The sequence below is a fragment of the Pleurodeles waltl genome, chromosome 12 (assembly GCF_031143425.1).
Source record: "Pleurodeles waltl isolate 20211129_DDA chromosome 12, aPleWal1.hap1.20221129, whole genome shotgun sequence".
NCBI classification, from domain to species: domain Eukaryota; kingdom Metazoa; phylum Chordata; class Amphibia; order Caudata; family Salamandridae; genus Pleurodeles; species Pleurodeles waltl.
Window position 1 is genome coordinate 690,153,509 of NC_090451.1, and position 24,011 is coordinate 690,177,519.

The window sequence follows — 24,011 nt, forward strand, 5'->3', positions numbered from 1 at the left end:
GCCACTTTCACCTTCACATGTTAAAACAGTAAATATAAGAAGAAAGCACTTCAAAGTGTTCTGGGGCTGCCTTAACGACCCTTGTCTGATAATTATTAGACACATAAACAGAAAAGCCAGGACAAAAATGAACTCTGATTATTTTGTATCAAGTTCTACTTAATTGTCATGTCCAGACCTTTGCCTAATCTTAAAATGTGAAAAATGACCCGTGTTTTACTCTGGCATAGTTGGCAACCCTAATTAATAACCCAGTTTTCATCAGCTGTGAAGAGGTAAGACTTGGGCGCTGGAAACATTTAGTGATTGCGTCACGGGACCTTGTTGACATCAGGAGCTAAGGTACTCCTAATGATTCCATCATCAAGTCCTTATGACATCACTGTCTGGGGTTACAGCAGGTCGCCTCTGTTGCCATTGTCGGAGTTCTGACGTTTTTATTACTCCAATAGTCTCCGAGCGGTGTTACGTAGTTACGACATAACGCTTTCTGTGGCACGGTTAGGGTCTGTCGTAATTGCGTCACGACGCTCTATAGAGGGGCTTTCCTATCTCCTACACCGTATGTTTTCCCGTCTGATACGAGCGTGCGTCGGGTGGTCGCCGCGTCGCGTTCCTCCGTGCGAGCTGACGTCAGACGCCCGCCACGCCGAGCAGGGGAGGGGGCGATAGAGTGTGAGAAAGAAGGAGCAGAAGTTAGAGCAAGAGAACGAACGAAACTCCGACTCTAAGCCCCGCCCCCTCCCGCGTTCCACTCCGCGAGCGCAAGCCATAGCCTTTAACGGCGCGAGGCACAACCACCCCCCCCCCCCCCCCCCTCTTTTGTTTCCTCGAGCGCCGGGGAGCCACGCCCCTTACCGCTCCGAGCGCACCCTGTGCTAACCGCATCCCCTCCCGCGCGCCGCGGCGCCTGCGCACTGACGCCGCTGGACCCCCTGGAAGTGCCCGGGGCCCCCAGGTCCCTCAGCCGAGCCCCCTCTGGCTGCACCCCAAGGCTCCACCATGGCCGCCCCCGCCGCCGGGGAGACCAAGGTGATCTACCACCTGGACGAGGAGGAGACCCCGTACCTGGTGAAGATCCCGGTGCCGGCCGAGCGCATCACCCTGCGCGACTTCAAGGGCGTGCTGCACCGGCCCAACTGCAAGTACTTCTTCAAGTCCATGGACCAGGACTTCGGGTGAGGAGCCTGGGGAGGGGCGCCCGGTGTGGGGAGCCTACGCTGTGGAGGGGCTCACTGGGGACTGAGGGGATGCCGTAGAGTGATGACCCCCCTCCCAACTAAGACACGTCATAGCGGACAAAGGGCAGAAGAGGAAAGTTAGAGCCCAGAGAGAAGCACACTAGTCAAGCAAAACGAACTCGGGGGGCGCATCAGGGAGTTGGAGGCACAATACAGGGGACACCAGAATGAAAGGGCCCGTGGAGGCTTAGTACAGGGTGAGCACCTAGGAGAAAGGGTTCAGAGGTACAATACAGGGGACACCAGGGAAAAAGAGCCTGTGGAGGCCAAAAAGTTGTTTTTGGAGGCCAAAAAGTTGTTTTTGGAGGCACAGTCCAACTTAATAGTATAGAAGGAGCATGTGGAGGGACAGTACAGAGGTAAACCATCGAAGGAGCATGTATAGGCAAAAAACTTAGAGAATTAAGGAGAATGATTAATTGTAGGCGATATACTGAGGGTGCATCAGGTATGTGAAGTCTTTGGAGGCACAAAATGGAGGGACACTAGGGAGAACGGTTATTTGGGACACAGTACATGTAGAACCAAGGAGCAGAAGCCTGTGGGGTCTCAATGCAAGGGAGCATAAGTATTTGGATGCATAATGCCTAAGGAAATCGAGTATGTGGAGACAAAATACAAGGAAGGGCAGGGAGAATGAGCCCGTGACTGTACAATACATAGGTCCCCAGGGAGATGAGCCATTGCATTCACAATACTGGAGGTATTGGGGTAAAGAAGTATTCCTGTTTTTCAGGACAAATGGACTTGGGAAGCCATAGTGAAGCGAAATAGGTTAGGCAGAATACAGAGTGTGTTGGAAAAAAGATAGCATGTGGTACACTTTTTGTGACTTTATTTAAGATTTGGACCCCTAATTAGGTCTGGCATTAACCAAGACTTTTTATTTTTTCATTAAAGTTCTATCTCGCTCTCCCTATCCATCTGTCGACTGCCTTCACTGAGTGATAGCAATCTGCTTTTTCACAAGGAGCATATTAATGCACAAAGTAGTTTTGTACAGTGCCTGGAACTACTGTAGCACTTTGTTGTTTTTGAGACCAGAAAATATTCTTGTTTTTTGCAAATGTTTGTTACAATGGTGAGGGGCCAGCAGCTTCACAACCAAAACAATTTATATAAAAACATGGTAAGATAAGATCTGCATTAACAAAACCAAAAAACTGACCACCAATGTTGGACCTATTGACTTTGCCAATGCTCGTTTATTTTCACTATTCCCATAATCATCTTGAAAATGTTTAATCTGGTTTTCCATTTTGAACCTACTTTAGGAATACTAGCATCAACACATTTTACTAAATGATGCTTCAAAGAAATGGTAGCAAAAATTTCACTGTAACTTAGCAAAACATTTTTCTCCTAGTTTCTTCTTTTGGGAACATTTCATTTTGAAAGCAATCTTGCTTTCAGGCTTCTGCAAATATTTGCATCTAATCAGGGCATTATACGAATCCTCATAATATTAAACTTTGCAAGCATGTATACACTTCTTATCTCTTCTTTTTTCTCTCAGAAACTACTCTCAGTAGTGCAGTCCAAGCTTACAACACTTATTCAGACTGCTCACCCTAATAGTAAAGGCTTTGCATTAATGAACCATAAGTACAGGTTCGAACAGATTTAACATATGGATACAAATATTACTTCAACTGCAGGCAATTCCCTTTCCTGCTCCATAATGGGGTAATGTAAGCTGGCAGCCAGAGAGTTGGTGCTGCAGGGCGTTGGGCCTTCTTGTCTCAAGAACCAAATGAAAATGAAAACTTGTCCTTGACCCCAATCAGTATGTCCTGGGTGTTGGGCTATATGAATTCCACACCCATGGGAACAAGTATGTGTTAATGGGGGCATTACGTTTTTGAGGGTAGAAACAGACCAATTGAGTTTACAGATAAAAGGCTCACAACTTGTTTCATTAAGCAGTTGCAGTAAATGGAATTTAGAGGGCATAGGACAGGGCTCTCCAACCTTTACTGTCATAAGATATACTTACGTTTGATGAAACTCAAGAGCTCCTTATATCAGTATTGGAATGTGTGTACATCAGACGAGATTACAATAGTGGCCGTCGTATGAAAACTGACTGCTGAGTGAATCGTGCGTGGTTGCAAGCAGTAATGCTAAAAAAAAAAAAACTCTGCTTCTGGCACCAAGATAATATATTTGAAATGTTTCTCCAGCTCCACCTGATTTCATACTCAAACATCATCTTGAAATACATTCTAGAAATTCAACCATTTTTATCTAAATATCAGATAATGAGTTTTGTAAATAAAAACATTTTTTTATTGACTGTACATTCTCAGTTTTGCTATATGTATATTAATTAAACCAAGCAAAAAGCTTCTAATTTAGTAGGCATGTCTGCAGAAAGGAGCGCTACTTACAGGTAGCTGGAAAGCTACCAATAACTTGCATGTGACTCGTTGAAGAAGCCTGGCATAGGCTAAATGGTTGGTGGCCGATGGCCTGGACTAGTTGGCCGACTAAGAGAATGTTGCATTTTGCTTATGACGAGGTTGGCGGTGAATGTTTTTTCTGTTGTATGCAATAGGAGAGAGTACTTTTTGTGGTTGTTCAGCAGCTGACATCTGGCTGCTGTGGCAATACTGGACATAAGATTGAAATCGCACCCTGTTGTTGTTTCTTAATTTCTAACTTTTGGGAAAAGTAAAAGCATCTCCATAGTAAAGGGGATATGACGTGGTCAGGGCTAAGGAGTAAGTAAAGCAATGTATGTAACTCAGGTTCTAGTTAAGTCTGTGCCTAAGGGACTGAAAAAGCCATCCATGTGTGAGGTGTCCATAAAGTCATTCAGAAGTGTGCGTATGAAGAGGGTAGGAGGTCTTTAGGAATGAGATGGATTTGATTGCTGCTGGTGCAGAAGGTTATGAGAAGCTGATGCGAAATATGTCATTGCAGAGGCCTGTGACCAAGCCCACATGTAGTTGTGGAGAGAGATAAGTGCCATAACGAGAGCAGAGGTGAGCTTACTAAAAGGTGAATAGTTTGAGACCACTTAATGACCGGAGAAGTGGAGCATACCAATCGTGGTGTAGCGATCACTGTGTTGAAAGCTGCAGAGGTTGAGGATATCAGAGCAGAGGTAATTCAGTTAGTGTGTTTGCGTTCTGTGTTTTCAAGCCATATTTGGATGCATTTTGCACTAGTCTTTTAAGCGAGGTCAAGAAGAAATCTGATGAAGAGGTGAAAGTATTGGACATGGAGGCAGGTGACAGTTGACTTAAGACCTATGCATTTACTTAAGTTGTTTTTAGCAGGAGGATGTTGCCACAGCAAGTCTGACATTGAATGGTTTTAGGCCAGTCATATGGTAGCAGTTAGGTTAGGACTTGGGTGCATAGTACAAGGGACATTGAGGAGTTGAAAATGTAGGGTTTAGGGCTGATGCCGCTGTATAAAAACAGCATTGGTGTTAGACCTGTATGTAGTCAGTATGATTGGGAGAAATATAGTTATTTGGTTTGCAACCCCTCCTGTATATTTCATTCATGTTACTGAACTTGAGGATCCAGTGGCAGTTGTGCATTTAAGAAGAGCAGAGCTAGTATTGTTGGAACATAACTATACAAGATAAGGATTCTGGCTTAAGTAAACCTTGAGCAGTTGAGACACTCAGAAGATTGGGGTTGGCGTAGTCACTTAGTTTGCCACCAAACTCATATTTAAATTTAGCAGGCGTTAATAAGTTTTGCCTGCATTTAAGTATGGAGTGAATCTGTAGCTGCTGGCATCTTTGCACCTCGAATTACAAAGAAAACTTAACTGTTCTTTTGAAAGGCATAGCAAACACAATGCTGCAATGCAGATATTTTAAGATTGTTTGTCACTGATTCTAGTCTGCTAGATTTGGCAGGCATTTCTGGGTGTTAAAAATATCTGAAAGGTAGTGTCATCAGACTTGAAGCAGTGGATTAGATCTTGCAAGACAGTAGGCTTTGTAGTAGTGCTAATGTAACTAAAAGTAGGACAGGGCTTTTCTTCTTGTAGAAGGCCGATTCATTGGTACTTGGGGAATTTATTGATCTGCAAAGGTATATTCTTCAGGCAGGGTCCTCTGTCATCTTTTGGGTCTGAAAGATTGCTAGAGGGGCGAAAAACTGAAAATCCCTAAATGGCAAGGAAGAACTCAACGCTGTTTGAATTTTCAGCTTGTTCTGCCTACACCTGTAACTTTCATCTACATTGTGGAAAGTCCTTAGCTGTCACATTTTGGCTTGCAGGATTTCCGTTTACTTCTCAACTGCACAACAATGGCTCTCAGGCCCAACCAGACCATTCTTAGCTCTTCATGTGGTTGTTCTCGGAAACATGTGCTGTGTACCAGGACTGGTATGCCACTGGTGAACTGGACTGCCCCGTGGACCTCCTCATCTCGTATTCGGTTTGTTAGTGTAAACATTTTACAGTTGTGAGTGTGTTTTTTTTTTATTTTATTTATTTTAAGGTCGAGGGCGATAGCTTTTTGACCTGATGTATGTGTTCTGTGGGCTTTTAAACATGCCCATCACTTTAGCTCGTTTGCCAGCTTGTCTTTAAAAAATCTCTCGATGTCATTGGTGAATGCTTTACATTTGCCCCTCGCTGGGGCAGTTTTGTTACCGCCTTGCAGACTGGCCCTTTTAAATCGACTATTGCACAATTGCTTATATACTTAAGCATCAGCAAACTATTTTTTTTCTTTGGTCTGTCCCCTTCGTGCTCCATGGTGCTGACAGCACAGACCAGCGCAAACTCAGTCGGTAGTATTGACGCGCTGGTCACGTTGTTCATACTGTTACCTAATCAGTCATTTATTTTGGCTCTCGCTTTTACAAAAACACTTGTAATCGATAAATGCTTTATGTAAAAAAAAAAACTAAAAAAAAAAAAACATTCTCAAAGAGGCTCTTCCGACACAGTAGGAGAGCCGATATTACAATTTTCACTGCTCTTTGGAAACTTGACCCATAATGCTTTGCAGGCCATTATGTTTAAGAAAACATTTTTGCTCACAAATCAGTCTGTGGTGGCCCTAGGACAGTGGTACCACCACCAAAACAGTCATGAAAACTTGTTCAGTCTGTCTACATCATCTCTGGGTCCCCACACTAGGTTAGTGGGGACCCAGATTAATAATCCCTCCTATTATTGTGTCTCTTTCAACTCTTATGGCTGGAACTTTTACTTTAGAGCTGAGAGTAGTTTGTGTTTTAAGGGTCTTGTTTGTAATATCATTGCAATAGGCCTGTTAGCTCAGAAAATGTGTAAGGGGCTACGCCCTCTAGGGGCTAAATATTTGGTTACACTGCATTACTTTCTGCCATTTTCTTTTCATGCGGTTATGCCCTCTAGGAGCATGCAACTATATGGTTACATTACCTTGTTTCTTCCTCTAGGGGCTGTTCTGAGCATTACTGTCAAGATACTACAATATTCGTTGCACTCCGACGCTCGCTCCATAATGCTTTGCGGGGCATTCCTTTTACAAAACTTTTTTTTCCCATATTTCACTGTGTGGTGGTCCTAAGAAAAGGGGGCCACCTTTAAAACATTCAGCACTATGTGCTGTCTGTCAACATCATCTGTGTCCCCACACTAGGTTAGTGGGGACCCCAAAATAATAACCCCTCCCACCATGGAACTTTTTGTTTTGCAGCTTGCAGTAATTTTGTTTTAATGGCCTTGTTTATTATTATTATATCATTGCATTAGGCCTGATAGCCTTCAAAATGTGTAATGCACAACTCCCGCTAGAGCAGAGGTCTTCAAACCGGGGGGGGGGGGGGGCGGCCCCCCTAGAGGGCCATCAGGTGATCCCAGAAGGGGGTGGTGGCAGGCTCTGGCCAAAAGAAGCATTATTTACATAACGGGGCTTTTGGTTTAAGCAGAAGCATGTTATTGCATCTTTAAAAAGTTAACAGTAGTTAACTGCAATGTTTAAATATGTCTAGACATATTTAAACATTGCCACCTTTATAAACTAATTGTGAAAAATTCTGAAGGGGAGGGGGGCAGTGATTTTTATTTTTTAACTGGGGAGCGCAGCATCGAAAAATTTGGAGACCACTGCTCTAGAGGCTAAATATATGGTTACTCTGCATTACGTTCTTCAATTCTCTTGTCATGTGGGCATTTCTTCTCGGGGCTAACCGTCTAATGCCAAAAGATTATTTCTGATAGAGGTTTTTATTGGATTTACATCATAATTGTATATGTTTTATTAATCTCGCCTTATTGCAATTATGACCATGATTCAGGCCAACTGAACATCCTCATTACATTGACTGTTTGAACACTCGTGATATGTTGGGAGACCCTTCTAGTTTATTTCTCTTATTACTCCTCCGTGGCTGTCGTGTGCCTTTTTTTTTTGTGTTGGGGGGGGGGTGTATTCTGTTAGCCAGCCAGCAACTCTTATGGTGGGGTAGTGAAAGTGGTTCTCTATTGGAATTAGCATTGCAGATTTAAATTGGAATACTAAATGGTAACATTTTCATTTTTGTCTGCAGATAAAGGTGGTGGTAAATCGAAGTGCTTTATTTAAATGCAGGGCGACAGGAGTTATGTTGCAGGAAAAGGCCAAATTATGAGGCATGGTTGACCAATTTATGTGGCAAGAAAAGTCCGGTTATGAATTTACACCACCAGTGGCTCTAATTTAAGCAAATGGAAGACCTATTGCTTTGCAAATGCTTGTTTTTTTTATTGTTTGCATAATTTCTGGTGCCGGTCAAAAACTAGCAACCTGTGTTGTCAGCAAAGTAGTGGATCTGCTTTTTAAATCCAGCCCAACACCACTCGTGCACTTTGAAATTATGGGGAACACGTAGAGTACTCCTTGAAAGCTGACTTATGCCAGGCACAACATGAGCTGGTGACGTGTGGAAATTGGGCCCAATATCCGATGTTTACTCCGATTTATAACACGGTCTCTCCAGGATCTCAGCCACTTGCTGTGGTAAGAAGTGTCCGACACCTGGTTGACTAATTACAAGACGTAACTGGTCCTTGATCTGAATGCTCTTTGTGAACTGATAGTCTTAACTCCTGCAGCAGCTCTTCTGCGAGAAATAACATTAGAAAACCTATTCCATCTGGGAACTCTGGACATGGGGAAAAAACTCAATAGAAAAGCAGGGTAAATGTTCACCCATTGAGCTTTCGCAGACAAAAAGCATAGTGCCATGTAATGTCAGTTAAGTTGCACAGTTGGAAGTTGTAGCCTCACTGGGAGTCTGAAGTCCGTGGTGGCTGCAGGGGACATTGTCATAATTCCGGAGAAAATATTGAATTACGATGTTGGAATGCACAGCATGGAAGAGTATTTTTTAAAGTTTAGATTCATTGGGTTAGGCTAGTAGATGGGAGCTCTGGTTAAGACTGTTACATTGCTGTCACTGAAAACAATATGTAGTTTGTGATGACTTAAAGGCACTCAAAAGCCTCAGGGCATGGATGGCACATCGTAGTTCCTGGGGGACAATATTCCTGATTACTTCTTTTTTTTTTTTTTTTTTTTTTTTTTTTTTTTTTTTTTGTAATTTGATCACTTTACGAGCCTTGAGTGTTAATGTAACAGATTGGTGACCGAAGAAACATCTGGCATGGCTCTTGGCTCTGCCTTGGGCATTTTTGCTTCATGACAATTGTGACAAATGCCGTAGAAGTATGGTTTGTGGTGAAGTACTGGTTTAAGGCCTGGGCTGCCCTGTTAACACCCGTGGCTTTCTGCTCCATGCCTGACATTGCAGGGTCTGTCTGAAAGCTTAGTAGAGATAGGAAAACAGGGATGCGCGTGCCAGTGATGAACCAGCCTAGCTTGGTCTGGAGTTTAAATTAGTAGTTCACAAAACTGCATGAACCCTTTCATCGATAACCCCATGCACCATTGCACTGTAACTGGTGGGGCATGAGCAGGGCTAATGTGATTTGATGATGCTGCAGGCCCCGTCATATTGCAGTCTCTATCCAAACGTGCTGTATTTTAACTGAACTTTGAATGCGGAAATCAAGACTGTACTTGGGCCACACACCAAGATCTGATTCCCTAGCATGCAATACCTACTGCTTTTATGATGCCGGGCCTTAGTGACACTCCTTTGAAGCAAATGTGTTGAAAAATACGCTAGTTATATACTGAAAAGATAATGGCAAATATTCTGAAACAACATCTCCGCAGTAGGATGGTCAGGGATCTCTTTAGTGATTTAATGCTTTGCTACTTTGACTTATTCAACCAGCTTCCATTGGTATAGGAGCTGGGACGGATGCTGGTGACCAAGGGAGCTCGGTCATGACGGTCCAGTGACTGAAAGAATTGCCTGTCCATCAGAGTTACAGCCCGGCATCGATGGGCATCTTTTCTGCCATGTTGACCCCCAATCCCCAAATCCACGCCTTTGTGAATCTGCCCCATTGTTGATATTTGCAGGTAAGATTTCTGCAATAAACATTGTTTGGGTGGGTAGTCCCATAGTTGTGTAGTTGATACCAGTACATTTGCTCAGTTTGCATCAGATGCCCTGCATCTGGAATTGGGGTGTTTACATTATGACCTGTGGGAATCGTCTCAACCAGTTCCAGTTGTGTAATTGCTGCCAGATTGTTGGAATATTTCTGAACCGTACACTTCGGTGCTGTTTTTCGTTAATAAATCCATATTTTAACCTTCCTTTCTGTACTTTTCAGAAAGTCCCTGCTTCGCACTCTCTTGTCCTCTTACCCTGCCCTCTCGCATACTCTTGAGGGCAGAAAGACACCTTGTGTTTCTGAGCGTCCGCAGGCTGCCGGGCTCCCCTCGGGTAGTGTACTTCCTCTCCCTCCATGCTCTTGTGCGTGGCCGGGAGTCTGGGCTCTGGGCTGAATGCGGCCCACGTCTTGCTTTTTCAACGTTGTCGGCTGGGATTAGTTTCAAGACTTTTGTCTGGACCAGTTTCAAGGCTCGGCAGCTCGGACATTATTTTTCAGGTCTCAGTGGGCCGGCTGCGGCCTCTGCCAGACCAGCTCTCGCCCCTCCAGGTCCGGCTGCCTACTCCAGGTTAGCCAGCCCTATTCCCCCCCCGTCCAGCATTCACCCCTCCAGGCCCCGCTGCGGCCTCTGCCAGGCCAGCTCCCACCACTCCAGGTCCCGGCTGCCTACTCCATGCCAGGCAGCCCTGTGGCCCCGTCCAGGTCCCGTCTGCCTACTCCATGCCAGGCAGCCCTGTGCCCCCGTCCAGCTCCCACCACTCCAGGTCCCGGCTGCCTACTCCATGCCAGGCAGCCCTGTGGCCCCGTCCAGCTTTCACCACTCCAGGTCCCGTCTGCCTACTCCATGCCAGGCAGCCCTGTGCCCCCGTCCAGCTCCCACCACTCCAGGTCCCGGCTGCCTACTCCATGCCAGGCAGCCCTGTGGCCCCGTCCAGGTCGCCTACTCCATGCCAGGCAGCCCTGTGGCCCCGTCCAGCTCTCACCACTCCAGGTCCCGTCTGCCTACTCCATGCCAGGCAGCCCTGTGCCCCCGTCCAGCTCCCACCACTCCAGGTCCCGGCTGCCTACTCCATGCCAGGCAGCCCTGTGGCCCCGTCCAGCTCTCACCACTCCAGGTCCCGGCTGCCTACTCCATGCCAGGCAGCCCTGTGCCCCCGTCCAGCTCCCACCACTCCAGGTCCCGGCTGTCTCCTACAGGCCAGCTTTCACGAATCCAGGTCCCGGCCGCTCCCCGATGTACGCCTCGGCCCCCTCCCCGTCCGCAGCGTGGGGCCGGGTCACATCACTTGACAGCCTTTCATTCGGCCTGGAGCTGATGCGGTGTCCCGTTTCCTACAACAATCCTCGGGAATAGCTGACTCTTTTAAAGTGACGCAAACACGGACGCCCTCTGCCCTTGTTCTGCGGTTCTTTTCTGTCCCTAAGTGTGAGGTTTCCCTGGCTCTCGAGGTTGCACAATAAGGCATTTCACAGCTTTCACCCGGGCAGAATTTCTTTTGGAGTAGCTTGTCCTCTGCTACGCACTTTTGAACCCCCCCACCATCCTTCCCCAGTCTTAACCACGGCCTCAGCCGAGACTTTTTGCCCATCCACCCTCTGGGCCCATCCAATGCCTCACGGCAAAACAGGATTCCCTTTCGTCGTGGGGCTGCATTTTGCCATAATCAAGAAACGGCGGTGGACAATGCGGTGCATGCAGTGTCCAACAAACCCAATAAACTCCATCTCAGTTGGTCCTCCTGGGCTTTAATAATCCAGGAGCAGCCCCCCTCCTCAGAAACCAGGGATGCCCATGCTGCATGCTATGCTTTTTACTGGGGTACATAAGTGAACTTGAGAGGGGTCAAATGTAGGAACCTCTTTCAGAGTTTGTGGCACACCCAGACCCCTAGTGACTGATTCAGACTCCTAGATAGATCCGCTAACTTGGGCAAATCTATTCAAAATCTTTTCTTATCTCCTGTGGCTGGGCCAGCATCCACACAAGAAAGGGGACTTCTCATAAGGAATCTGAGAACTATCCATCTATTAGAAGAGCAAACTACTTACCTTTGGTAACGTTCTCTCTGATGGATGGTTCCGCTCCCCACAGATCCCATACTGCCCTGCCTCCTTCTTTCTAAGAGTAATCTTTTATCCTAAGTATGTTGTTTGCCTGCAAGGCTTGTTTTCTATATTTTTTAATGTATATTCTGACTGCTAAGACTGAGCTTGTTGGAACAGCAGTTAAAGGGAAACTGATGTCACCAGTGCCATAGTAGCGCATGTCTCCTGCTGTGATGCCACCCTCCAGTCCTTGCGTTTTAAATTGTGACATCATGCAGAACTAGCGGCTGCGCAGGTGGAAATGTCCAGATTTTGTCGAGGTTTGTGGTAGGGACTTCCAGTGCCCATGCATTTCCCAAGGTTGCAAGTCTTGTTGTGGTGTGGCAGCAGACTTTTAAGAGCTTAAAGATCATGGTTACCCAGTATAGGCAGATGCTCCCAATGTGTTTGACAGTTGAAGGCCAGGTCCAGTTCACACACCTGCGAGAGCCAACTCTCTGTAGGAATGTTTATTTTTAAATTATTTTTATTTATTTTCCCTGTTGTTGTGAACAACTAAGTTTAACGTCTGTTCTTTATAACCGTCTCACTCTTCACTATAGGACTTAGTCATAAATTCCATCTTGTCTTCATATATCTCGTCTAGCAGATTGTTTGTTTTCAGATGTCTGTTTGCAAAAGACCTAGTGGACCTCCCCAAAAACTTAGTGAGCTTAGAGGCTGCCATTGGTTGGCTTGATTGTCACTCTCTCATTTGCTTGTTTTTTTTATCTGATAACTTGCCATCCTTTCGTTTTCGAACTTCCCTTGGAGCATAGACTCTATGCCATGCTTTTGATTGGCTGACTTGTATCTAGCCCCTGCTCATAACAGGGGTGTGGAATTTATTAAAATATCTACTTGTCCAGGGGACAGGTTGCTTCTCAAATTTACTTGTCCTGTAAAAAGATCTACTTGTCCCTTTGGTGCCATGTAGTGTGGCGACAAATTATGGCAGCAATTAATAGCCTCTCTGATTATGCCAGGGCTACTACCATAGTAGGGCTTGAATACTTGGAGTTTCAATCCCTACTGTAGCAATTTCCTTATTTTGCCACCTTTCTGCAGATCTGCATATTGGGCTGGAGGAAGCAGTAAGCAATAGTTCCAGGGCTGGAATGCCTTTGAGTCTGCAAACCTACTAACCTGCATGTTTTAAGGATTTTTACCAGCTTCTCTCTAATATTTTCCCATAATAAGAAAGGTTGGACATTTACTCCTGACCATGGCAGAATTAGAACTTCTTCCAGGGTTGGGAAGAAAGTGGCTGGAGGGAAAATGAACTTGCAAATGCTCAATAGATTTTCACATGAGCAAATCTACACATCGTATTTACCCACGCTAAAATACAGTTCACAAATATTTTATAGGGGTACGACATATACCATGGGTGCACTTTTGTGACTTTCTTTAAGAATTTGGGGCCACAAGTAGGTAGGTTCAGATTTGTGACCTGCAAATTGTGAGTCGCAAATCCGAATGTAGGATGGTGTCCTTGACACCATCTGTGATTTGCAAGGGCTTCGCAAATGCCCACATCATGAATAATCATGAGGTGGGTCGCAATTTGCGACCCCCTCACGAATGGTGGCCTGCTGGAGACAGCAGACCACCATGTCTGTGACTGCTTTTCAATAAAGCAGTTTTTTTTGTTTTTTTTTGTAATGCAGCCCGTTTTCCTTAAAGGAAAACGAGATGCATAACAAAAACGAAAAATGAAACGTTTTCGTTTCATTTTTTCAGAGCAGGCAGTGGTCCGCAGGACCACTGCTTGCTCTGAAAAAATGTTTACAGTGACATTCACAATAGGAAAGGGGTCCCATGGGGATCCCTTCCCTTTTGCGAAAGTGTTAGCACCCATTTGAAATGGGTGCAAACTGCGATTGGTTTGCGCCCGCGTTCTCGGTCACAAAACAATCCTACATTGCACTGCGAGTTGCAATTAGGAAGGGAACACCCCTTACTAATTGCGAGTCGCAAACCCGTTTTGTGATTCGGTAACCAGGTTACTGAATCGCAAAACTGGGTTTGTGCATCGCAATGTGCTTTTTGCACGTCGCAAACAGCGAAAGTCGCTGTTTGCAACATGCAAAAAGCTACCTACATGTGGGTCTTGGTCCCAAATTAGGTCTGGTGTTAACAAAGACATTTTGTTTTTATTAAACTTCTATTTCTCTCTCTCTCGGCTGGCTTTACTGTGAGTGATCGCATTCTGCTCTTCCACAAGGAGCATATTGCCACACAAAGTAGTTTTGTTCAGTGTCAGGAACTACAGTGGCAATCAGTGACGTAATGAAACTGGAGGGTGCCCCTTTGCAAAGAACATGGAGGAGCCCCCTCTCCAGACTCACTCAGGGCAGGTGCTGTGCTGACGGGGCCCCCTGGAGGGCGGCTGCGGGGCCTTTGTTATGCCGCTGGTGGCAACGTGTGCTTTAAGAGTTCAAAAACGTTTTGGGGGGGTTTTGCCAATGTTTGTTACAATGTTGAGGTTCCTGGTAGCTCCCACAACAATAAAGTGTTACAAAAGCCATGTCAAAACAAGACACGCATTGATGAAACTAAAAGACTTATAAAAATATCAGATCAGTTGGCTTTGTCAGTGTTTGTATATTTTCATGCTTCCCATAATCGTGTTGAAAATGGTTACATTGATTTTCCATTAGAAATATTTTTGGGAAATACTAGCATGCATCAACACATTTTACTAAATGACACTTCATTTGCATATAATCAGAGAGCATTCTCGGAGCATTATACTTAGCCTCTTAGCCTAAACTTTTCAAACATGTGTGTACACGTTTTTTTTTTTTTTTGTACTGGAACGTCAGTAGTGAAGTGTGACCTTAAAACATTTATTTACAGCACGCACCCTAATAATGAAGGCTTTCAAATAATGAACCATAAATACAAGTTCGAACAGCATTATCTTTTGGAAACACATTACCTCAACTGCAGAGAGTTCAACTCTCTGTAAACAGGCAGCCAAAGGGTTTGTGCTGCAGGGGGTTGGGCCTACTTGTCCCAAGGACAAAGTAAACAGAAAAACTTGTTGCCCTTGACCCCAAACAAGATGTCCCGGGCGATAGGAATTCCACATCCCTGTCATAATTAGGGAACAATTTCTTTTTCTTTTTCATTAGCAGTCCATGAGCGTGCAGTTGTTTTCTTAATCTATTTGCATGCTGCTACCCCTGACCTGTTAAGTACCCTGCCATGATGTAGTGCTTCTCTTCACTCGCCACCCACTCCTCTGTTGCTCCCAAACAACATTTGGACATTTAAGTTCTACTTCTTTTGGGGGGGACAGGGGCGGTTCGTAATCTGGTAACTGTCATTTGCTGCCTAACCTCTTAAACAGGCTTTAACTTGGCCCAGAGTTCTGGAAGGCTGGTGCTGTACGGAAGTGGTTCCCACCCTGTGGTCCGGTGACCCCTGGGGGTCCATGATGCCTCCTCAGGAGGTCCGCGATTGCTTAGAAAATTAAATAATATTATCAGATTACGTCCTTAGCTTTCAGTAATGACTCTCTGGGGGGTGTCCCATCATTCCAATAATAATTCAGTTCGGGTCCCCGGGTTCCAGTAATGATAAAGTGGGGGTTCACGGAAGTCCGAAGGTTGGGAACCACTGGTCTATGGGATCTCCAAGACTTTGTCCATTTATCCTCTGGTAAACGAGGTACCATCCCTGTGTGCTGCTTCAAGACTTCAATTTCGGCTCTTGTGTCCTACAGCTGAGATTCCTCTGGCTTTGCTGCTGGGAAGTGACTACACCCTCCTTTCATATGGTCTCAATTACTGTAGTACTGGTAAACTCACAAGGGAGGAAACTGCTTCCTTCGGCACAGGGCAGTGATCTGCTTAAATTAATCTGCAGAATGCTGTGGCCGCTCCTTTGGAGACGACTCATCTGCTTTAAGCCAGGCACTATCATTTTTCTGTGTTTTCTTTATTTCTCTCCCTTTCTTTTCCCGCTTGGTTCTGTAAGTTGAGCGGTTTTTAGCTCCTACTTTCTGCATGTTTTTGGCTTTGCGCTGCCAACAGAAGCAGGTTTGATTTGACATTAAAAACCTGGTCTGCTCGGCTAAACCTAGTCTAAAATTTTACTGTTGAAGGATCGACACTTCACCCTACATTTTGACAATCGTTACTTAAATGCACAGCATATAAATAAAACACTATCTGTAAAATTAAAGAAAGGAACAGTTCTCAAAATGAGTCTTGAAACGTATGGAAGAGGAAATTAAAACAAACAAAAAAATCGAAAAAACATTCAGATTTAATCTGGCTCTTTCCTTGGGTCTCTCCACTATACATTAACTTAATACATCTTTAAATCTGAAAGAAACTGTTGTAAAAAAAAAAGTTGTATCTCTTTCAATCGTGTATCATATTTTCCATTTGTTAGGTTGTGCTTCTTTCTATTGGTCTATAGCAAAGTTGGAGTCTGTTGTTACAATCTTTAGTTCTGAATCTTTTATATCTAAACAATGTATTTATTTACCGCTTTTGCATATTAATGGTCGGGGTGTTAGGAACTCAAGAAAGATACTGGGTCAAGGCAAGGAAGAATTTAGGGCAAGATGACTGAGAGAAGCTGATTAAAGGCAACTATTAAGAACCAGCAAACCAGGCGACACTCCTGAGAATATCACAGACCTCAATATTCTCATCTGCCGAACTCAAGACTCCATATCTAAGCAGTGAGAAGCTGCCGAACAAATGACTCCCTACTTTACTATAAAAAACAATGAAACCCCAAGGAAGCAAACTCTAAAGATCAAGGTGTTACAACATGGACCATTGTGTGACTTACAGGAGCTTCTAATTACTTCTGTAGTATTTGCAGGTGCTGTACAGTTCTGATGTTGTTAAAACGGGGTAGATTTCACAATGAGGTTGGTTCGTTAAAACGAATGTCACAACCTTGAATTGATTGCCATAGAAAGGTGATCCAATGGTGTTATCTTCCCTTTCTGTTCTCCCACAATAGTTTCTTTCTGTCTGCAAATAATTTCATTCCGTGCTTGTGCGATGAGGTAGTCCATCAACAAGTAAGTGTTGGAAAGAGCTGGAGAAGGTACCTGCTATTGAGGGTTCAGTGTGATCATAAGCCTACTTTTTAGGTCAAGCCTGTGCAGCTCGCGTGCGCGGTCTCACGACATGTAATCTACTTCTGTGGGCTTTCACCACACCCATCTCACACCGATCACTTTAATTCGTCCATTGACCTGTCTTTCAAAATTCCCTTAATTTTGTAGGTAAATACTTTGTTTGTCCTGCCTTGAGACTGTTTTGTTACCGACTTGGATACTGACCATGTTACATGGATTATTGCACAAAAGGTCATATGTGGTGCAATATTTCTTTCTTTTGCCTCTCTGCTTTATGCTCTGTCTTTGTTTCTTCCTCTTTTTTGTTTTTGGGCATGCTGCTGTTTCTTTGTGGTGTCTGCGCCCAACGGCTGCAAGCTGGAGGGAGGGTTCTTTTTATTTATTTTTTTAAGTTACATGTAGTGCAAACTCGTCGGAGGCGCGCTTTACTTGAGTACCACTTAACTACAAGTTTAGCAGATGGAAAATATACAAATGGGTGCGTTGTAGACAGAAAAAAAACCACACACATACTTAACGCGGCTCTCCCGGCATGGTGGGAGAACGGATACTACAATATTCCCTGCACTCTGGAAACTTGCTCCATAATGCTTTGCAGGGTATTTGTTTTTACAAAACATTTTTGACCATAATTCACCGTCTTGTGGTCTAAGGGCAATGGAACCACAATCGAAACGTTGAGCACGACACGCTCTATCTGTGTAGGTCGACTTGGGTCCCCTCATTAGGTTTGGGGGGTGGGAGGTGGCAAAATCGTATCCTCTCACACCATTCAGTGTCTTTTTAAGCTCTCATGGCTGGAACTTTTGTGTCACGGCTGGGAGTAGTTTGTGTTTTTAAAGATCTTGTTTGTAATATTATTGCAGTAGGTCTCCTAGGCCTGAAAATGTGTAAGGGATTACGCCCTTTAAGGGTTACATATATGGTTACACTGCATTACTTTCTGCCATTCTATTTTCATGTGGTTATGCTCTGTAGGAGCTGGCTCTATGACCATGTTTCTTACAATTGCTATTTTCACTGTGGCGCCCTCTAAGGACTGTTCTGAGCATTTTAGTCAAGATACTACAATATTCAGTGCACTCGGAAACTCTTCCCATAATGCTCTGCAGAAAGAATGTCCTGCAAAACATTTGTGCCCATAACTCACTGTATGGTGATCCTAGGACAACGAGACCACAATCAAAACTGTCAACAGAACATGCTCTTTGTGTAGGTCATCTCTGTAGGTTTTTGTCTGTTTTAGTCACAGAATTAACTCCCTGGTACTGAGGCCCAAGGCAGAATGGTAAAGCAGTGGTTGAAGCTGAGAATGATGTATACAGTTGTTACTTTGATCTTTTGTTTGGCTATCACCTCTGGTGTCTCAATGAAGAACCATCCCCTGGAGGGATAGATATTAAACATTCTGGTCACCAGTTAAAATATTGGAAGGTCTACTCTGCCTTTCATACTTAAGCTATTGATAAATTGATTGCTATTTAGTTGGGGAGGCAGAAACTTTTCTATCTGTTAGTAGTACAAAGAGCCTCTCCGGTGCTTAATGTGTGCTCAAAAGATATGCCTGTTGTATTGTGTGCATGGAGTCTTTCCTCTTAATGCTAGCTTGGATATTGTGTTACGGGCTGGGGTGAAAAATTAACATGGTTTAGGTCATAATCAACGTCTATCCCAAACTCCATTCCCTACTCCAACCTGGAGCAGGAACGTCGTCACCCGATGCTGATTCTGACTTTGGGGACATTTCTCCCCAGGTTGGATCCTGACCCATATACCTATGGGTACAGTGGGAGTATGGAGGGGTCGCTGGACCCTCTAGAACACCAGCCTGATGACACTTATCTAGATTGGGTTGAAGAATGGGGTGAAGCCAGTGGGTTGGGCACCTCCCCTGACTCTGGCATGCTTTCTTCCCCTACCGTGGCTATGGAGAAGGGAGGCTCCTACTCGATGGTGGTGTGAAGAGCATCCAAAGTCCTGGGCCTTGAGCTGCCTTCAGCGGCGGTCAGGACTAACCTCCTGACTGAGCCCTATTCCCCTTCCATGAAGCCCTCACTGATGTCCTGCTGGGGATGTGGCCTAAACCCAGTCAAGGGGCTCCTGTCAACTGGACAATTGCCCACCCACCGCCAAAGGCTTGTGCATAACAACCCTAAATTCCTGATCCAACACCATATGCCTGAGAGCTTAGTCATTCAGGCTTCTTCCTCTTTGGGCACATTCTCTCCCACACCCCTGGACATGGAATCAAAAAGGCTGGACCAACTTAGGAAGAAACTGTTCTCTTTTTTTCAGTCTGGCATTGCGGTCCCTAAAAACTGCATGCCTTTTGGGCCAGTACACCCATACTTTATGGGATACGGTTGCGTAGGTGCTGCCACATGTTCCGGTGGAGGTCTGTGCCATTCTGTCCCAAACTATTGATGAAGGGAGAGACGCAGCCAAGTTCATGATTTGATGTGAACTGGACACCACCAACTCACTGGGCAGATGGGTTGTGTTCACAGTTTCCCTTTGGTGCCACGCTTGTTTGAGGACGTCTGGTTTTTCAGAGGTGGATGTCCAGCAATTGCTTATAGGCATGCCCTTTGATGGCACCAGTCTCTTGGGAGACAAAGCAGACTCAGCGCTCAAACGCTTTAAGGAGTTACGGCTGGGTCCATTGGTCGTGCAGCTGCTCCTTGCCTCTCTCAATCCACTTTTCCCCCCTTTTCTGGCCACGGAAGTGGAGCCCAACTGCGTCAATTTTCCATGAGCCATCGCGCTGTGCATGCTGCCCAGCCTCTGCGTGGCCAAGGATGTAGGATGTAATGTCCCTGTGGTTCAGAGAGCCAGCGGTCGGCCCGGCCCAGTCTACAACTCCCCCCCCCCCCCCCCCCCCCCCCCCTCACCAAAGCCCCCTGAGCTTCCTAGTCTGTCATCCCATCACGTACCAGTTGGAGGCAGGATCAGCCATCACCTGCCCCACTTGGAGTCCATCACGACATATAGGTGGATTTTCCAAATATCTGAGGGCCTACTCCCTCCCATTTGAGACTAACCCCTCCTGCCATTCCACCATCCTATGATCGGATGATGGAGCATCACTTGGCACTTCTCCACAAGAAATTTACAGGTGTTGGCCAAGGGTGCCAGAAGTGGGTTGTGGTTGTTATTCCCACTACTTCTTGATCCCCAAAAAGGACAAGGGTCCTACCCTAGACATTCAGGCCCTCAATTCCTTCATCAGGAAGGAGAAGTTCATAATGCTCACTGTGTCTCAGGTTCTTTCTTCCCTGGAGACTGGATGGTATGGTTGGACTTGCAGGACGCCTATTTTCATAGTCCTGTTGTGCCTGCCCACAGACGTTACTTGGGGTTTGTGTTAGGTCACACGCACTTTCAGTTCACTGTGGTCTCCTTCGGCCTTATCAGCGAACCTCGAGTGTTCACGAAAGTGATGGCGGTGGATGCAGCTCATCTGAGCTGGCTAGGAGTTTGTCTTCCCCTTACTCGAAGACTAACTGTTGAAGGCTGGTTCGCCCCAGGCTGTCGTCTGCTACCTAACACTATGGCGAACCTCCTCCCTCTCAGACACTCCCTTTCATCGGAGCTAGTTGGGACAGTGCACTTTCGGCCCTATCCCCCGAGCGGCGAGTCCAAGGTAGTCCGGCTATGATAGCTATGTTTCAACCTCTATCCTGGGTTTCAATGAGAATGACTTTGAAGCTGGGCCTTATGGCCTCCTGCATCCTGCTGGTCACACTTGACAGCTGGCACATGCATGGTCTGCAGTGGGACCTGAAGTTCCAGTTCTCCCAGCATCAGGGAAGTCTCTCTGACATGGTCCAGATCTCAGAGGGAACAGCACAAGCTCTGCTCTGCTGGCTATGAACCAGGATTAGGTCACAGGCAGATCCCTCCCTTCCCCATCCCCTAACCTGATCGGATAGTAGTGACAGATGCGTCATTCCTGGGAAGGCGTGGCCACATGGGAGAGGCGAAGATCAGAGGCATCTGGTCTCTAGTGGAACTGGGTTCCAAATAAACCTTCTGGAGCTCAGACCGTTTAGGCATGCATTAAAGGGATTCCTTCTGAAACAGAAAGTGGTGCAGGTACTGCAATAAGCAGGGCGGAATGGGGTCTTGCACCCTTTGTCAAGAGGCTGACTGCTTCTGGACGTGGCTGGAATGTCAAAGCATTTCCCTGGTTGTTCAACATCTGACAGGCTCTCTGAACGCCAGAGCAGACTAACTTGGTCGTCAGTGCATGGTCGATCACTAATGGTGTCTCCATCTGGAGGTAGCAGAAGGGCTCTTTCAGCAGTGGGGAGAGCCTAGGTTAGAAATGTTTGTCTCTGCAGAGAACACACAATGTCGGCTGTTTTGTGTGTTGGAGTATCAAAGGGGGCACTTTTTGTCTTGAGTGACTTCAGGCCTCCTGTAAGCCATTCTGCCAATACCAATTCTGCCCAGAGTTCCTAAAAAGATGAAGACTGACCAGGCTCAAGCAATTCTTGTGGCTCCTGACTGGGCACGGAGAGTATGGTATCTTGAGCTTCTGAGCATGGCCATCGATCCTCCACTCAGATTGCCTCTTCGTGAGAATCTTCTGTCACAGCAGCAAGTGAGGGTTCCCCACCCGACCCTGTCCATTCTCTGTCTTGTGTGGAAATTTACCTGCAGCAGTTAACAGCTTTCGCCCTAAGTCTGTGTTTTTATCTTGGCAGGCATCCCTCCACCAAAGCAGTATATGCCTGTTGTTGGCATACATTTGTGGCATGGTGTACCAACAAAACTGCTGATCCCCTTTCAGCCCATCTGTCTGAGGTTCTTTCGTTTGTTCTCTCTTGTCCAGCAGGGCTCTGCTTTGGACACCCTTAAGGGTTCTCTGTCTGCAATCTCTGCCTTATACAGACTTCCTGATTAACCCTCCATGTTTAAATCTCCCATTGTTGTGAGATTCCTCAAAGATCTTACCCATATGTTTCCACGTACCCAGTTCATAATGCCCCAGTGGGATTTGAACCTGGTCCTTACCTTCCTGGTGTGCTTCTTTTGAGCCTCTTCATAATTATCCTTTTCAGCTCCTCACCTTAAAAACAGACTTCCTTGTGGCCATCACTTCTGCACAGTGTGAGAGTTAGCTACAAGCTCCTTCTTCAAAGCCACCTTTCATCTCTGCACATCCTGACAAAGTGATGCTTTGTACTAGGGCTGCTTTCCTCCCTAAAGTGGTTACGCCCTTTCAGGTAGGCCAATCCATAACCTTGCTTACCATTTACCTACCCCCACATCCATCTTGTGAAGAAGACTCCACTGTCTAGATCCAAAAAGAGCGAGGCATTCTACCTTGTATTCCAGAGTTCTGGGTGGATGATCAACTCTTTGTGGGCTATGCAGGTGCAAAGAAAAGTTGGGCAGTGCAGAAAAGAACCATTTAGAGATGGGTTGTTCGCTGCATCAAAATGTGCTACGTTTTGGCTAAGAAGCAACTCCCGGGGGGGCTGCTTGCTCACTCCAACAGAACAACAGCTGCAACCACTGCATTGCCATGCGGAGTTCCAGTCCTGGACATCTGCCAGGCAGCAACGTGGGCATCCTTTCACACATTCACCAAACACTACTGCCTGGCCAGTCAGGTCCGCAGGGACGGCTGTTTTGGGTGTTTGGTCCTGCTGGACTTCCTAGTATGATTTTTGGTTTGCAGAACCTCCTCCGGGGATGGTATTGCTTGAGTATCTGTTCTAAGGTAAGGAATCTGCAACTAGAAGTCTCTATCAGATGAGCAAGTTACTTAACTTCAGTAGCGAATGATCTGGTAGAGACACATTCTAGTTGCAGGTTCCTTACCGACCCACCCATCCTCCCCGCTCTGCGAACTGATTTATAGGGACAGGGACTTCCCTTTGAGGGTCTTAGGTTTGACGCACCACTCTGTTTTTCATGGCTCTGCGCTACTGGTATTTTATGACACTTCCTGACCCTCTCATCATCTGCTATTTTAATAATGTAATATATGTTAGGAAAGCTGCTAATGTTGAGGTACGTACCATAGGTCTATCACAGACGTAAAAAAACAATTCAGCTTTAAAGCCAGTCTGAGCTATGGGGCATATTTTTTATGGAAATTTTCCTCTAGTAAACCTTAATTTGACTCTAAAATTATGGCATTTTGTTGACAGTGGGCTCAAAGTAAGGACCCTTTTAATGCACATCAAGCCAGTAATTCAACTTCCTCTATTGCATAAGATTTTAGAAGGTATCCTCTAGTTTCTACTGGCTACTCCCTCTTGCAGATTACTTGAGTCCCTTCCATCATTAGACTAGATTTAGACAGCAACCAAGATCCAGGAGTCAATTCTGGCATCAAAATCTGAACAAGTGGTTAAACAAAGCAGTCATTCAAGGAATAGAAAACCAGTGCCTCTCATTGAAGGTGCTAAATGAGTTTGAGTTCTTTCTAAATATATTAAACTAATTGATCCTCCCAGAGTAGTGCATATTTCAGAGCAACGCTGGTCACATTAAAAGCATTCCTACCAGCAACCTGCTTCCAGGAGAGGTAACGCTCATGGAGCTGTGAATCTTTTGGATTATTCCAGTTAGGCTTTGTATGAGAACGTTGTAGTGGAGACTCTGATCTCAAGGGAACCAGTGCAGCTTAGTGTCCTGGTATGGGGAGATTAATGCAGTTTATTGTGAGGAGATGTGCTTCATCTGTAATGGCCACAAGAAGCAGTTGTCATAGATGCATCTATGATGCCATGCACATCTATGACCGATCAGCAGATTCTCAATCCAAGAAAAAGAAAATATAAGTTTCTGATGAATTAATTTTCTTGCAGATTCCTCGCCTTATGAATATCCTCCAGGCCCTTGTCTGGGTATGAAAACCTGTTTCCTTACAGTAACAATTCAGTGTTGCCAGTTTGTGCTGTGCAGGTTTAGCTGTAACACCGCCCACCCCTGGATGTGATGACATCAAAGTATATGAATGGGTGCTGGCACGATTGTGTTGGTTTCTCGTTCCACATGCAATCAGTACATGTCTGGAGCGCATGATTCTTCGCTGATTGAGTTTCTCAACTATTCCACAACGGGTAGGTCAACTGTCG

The 24,011-nt window shown here is 45.5% G+C and overlaps 1 protein-coding gene across 1 annotated transcript in view; it reads left to right on the forward strand.

The window, feature by feature from the left end:
• Positions 1–643: 643 nt before the first annotated feature.
• The window catches only part of DVL2 (dishevelled segment polarity protein 2), a 113,516-nt gene continuing 90,148 nt past the window's right edge, over positions 644–24,011 (forward strand). The window contains exon 1 of the mRNA XM_069215532.1: positions 644–1,178. Coding sequence (XP_069071633.1) covers positions 1,003–1,178 — 176 coding nt within the window. The 5' untranslated portion in view covers positions 644–1,002. The remainder of the gene's footprint in view (positions 1,179–24,011) is intronic.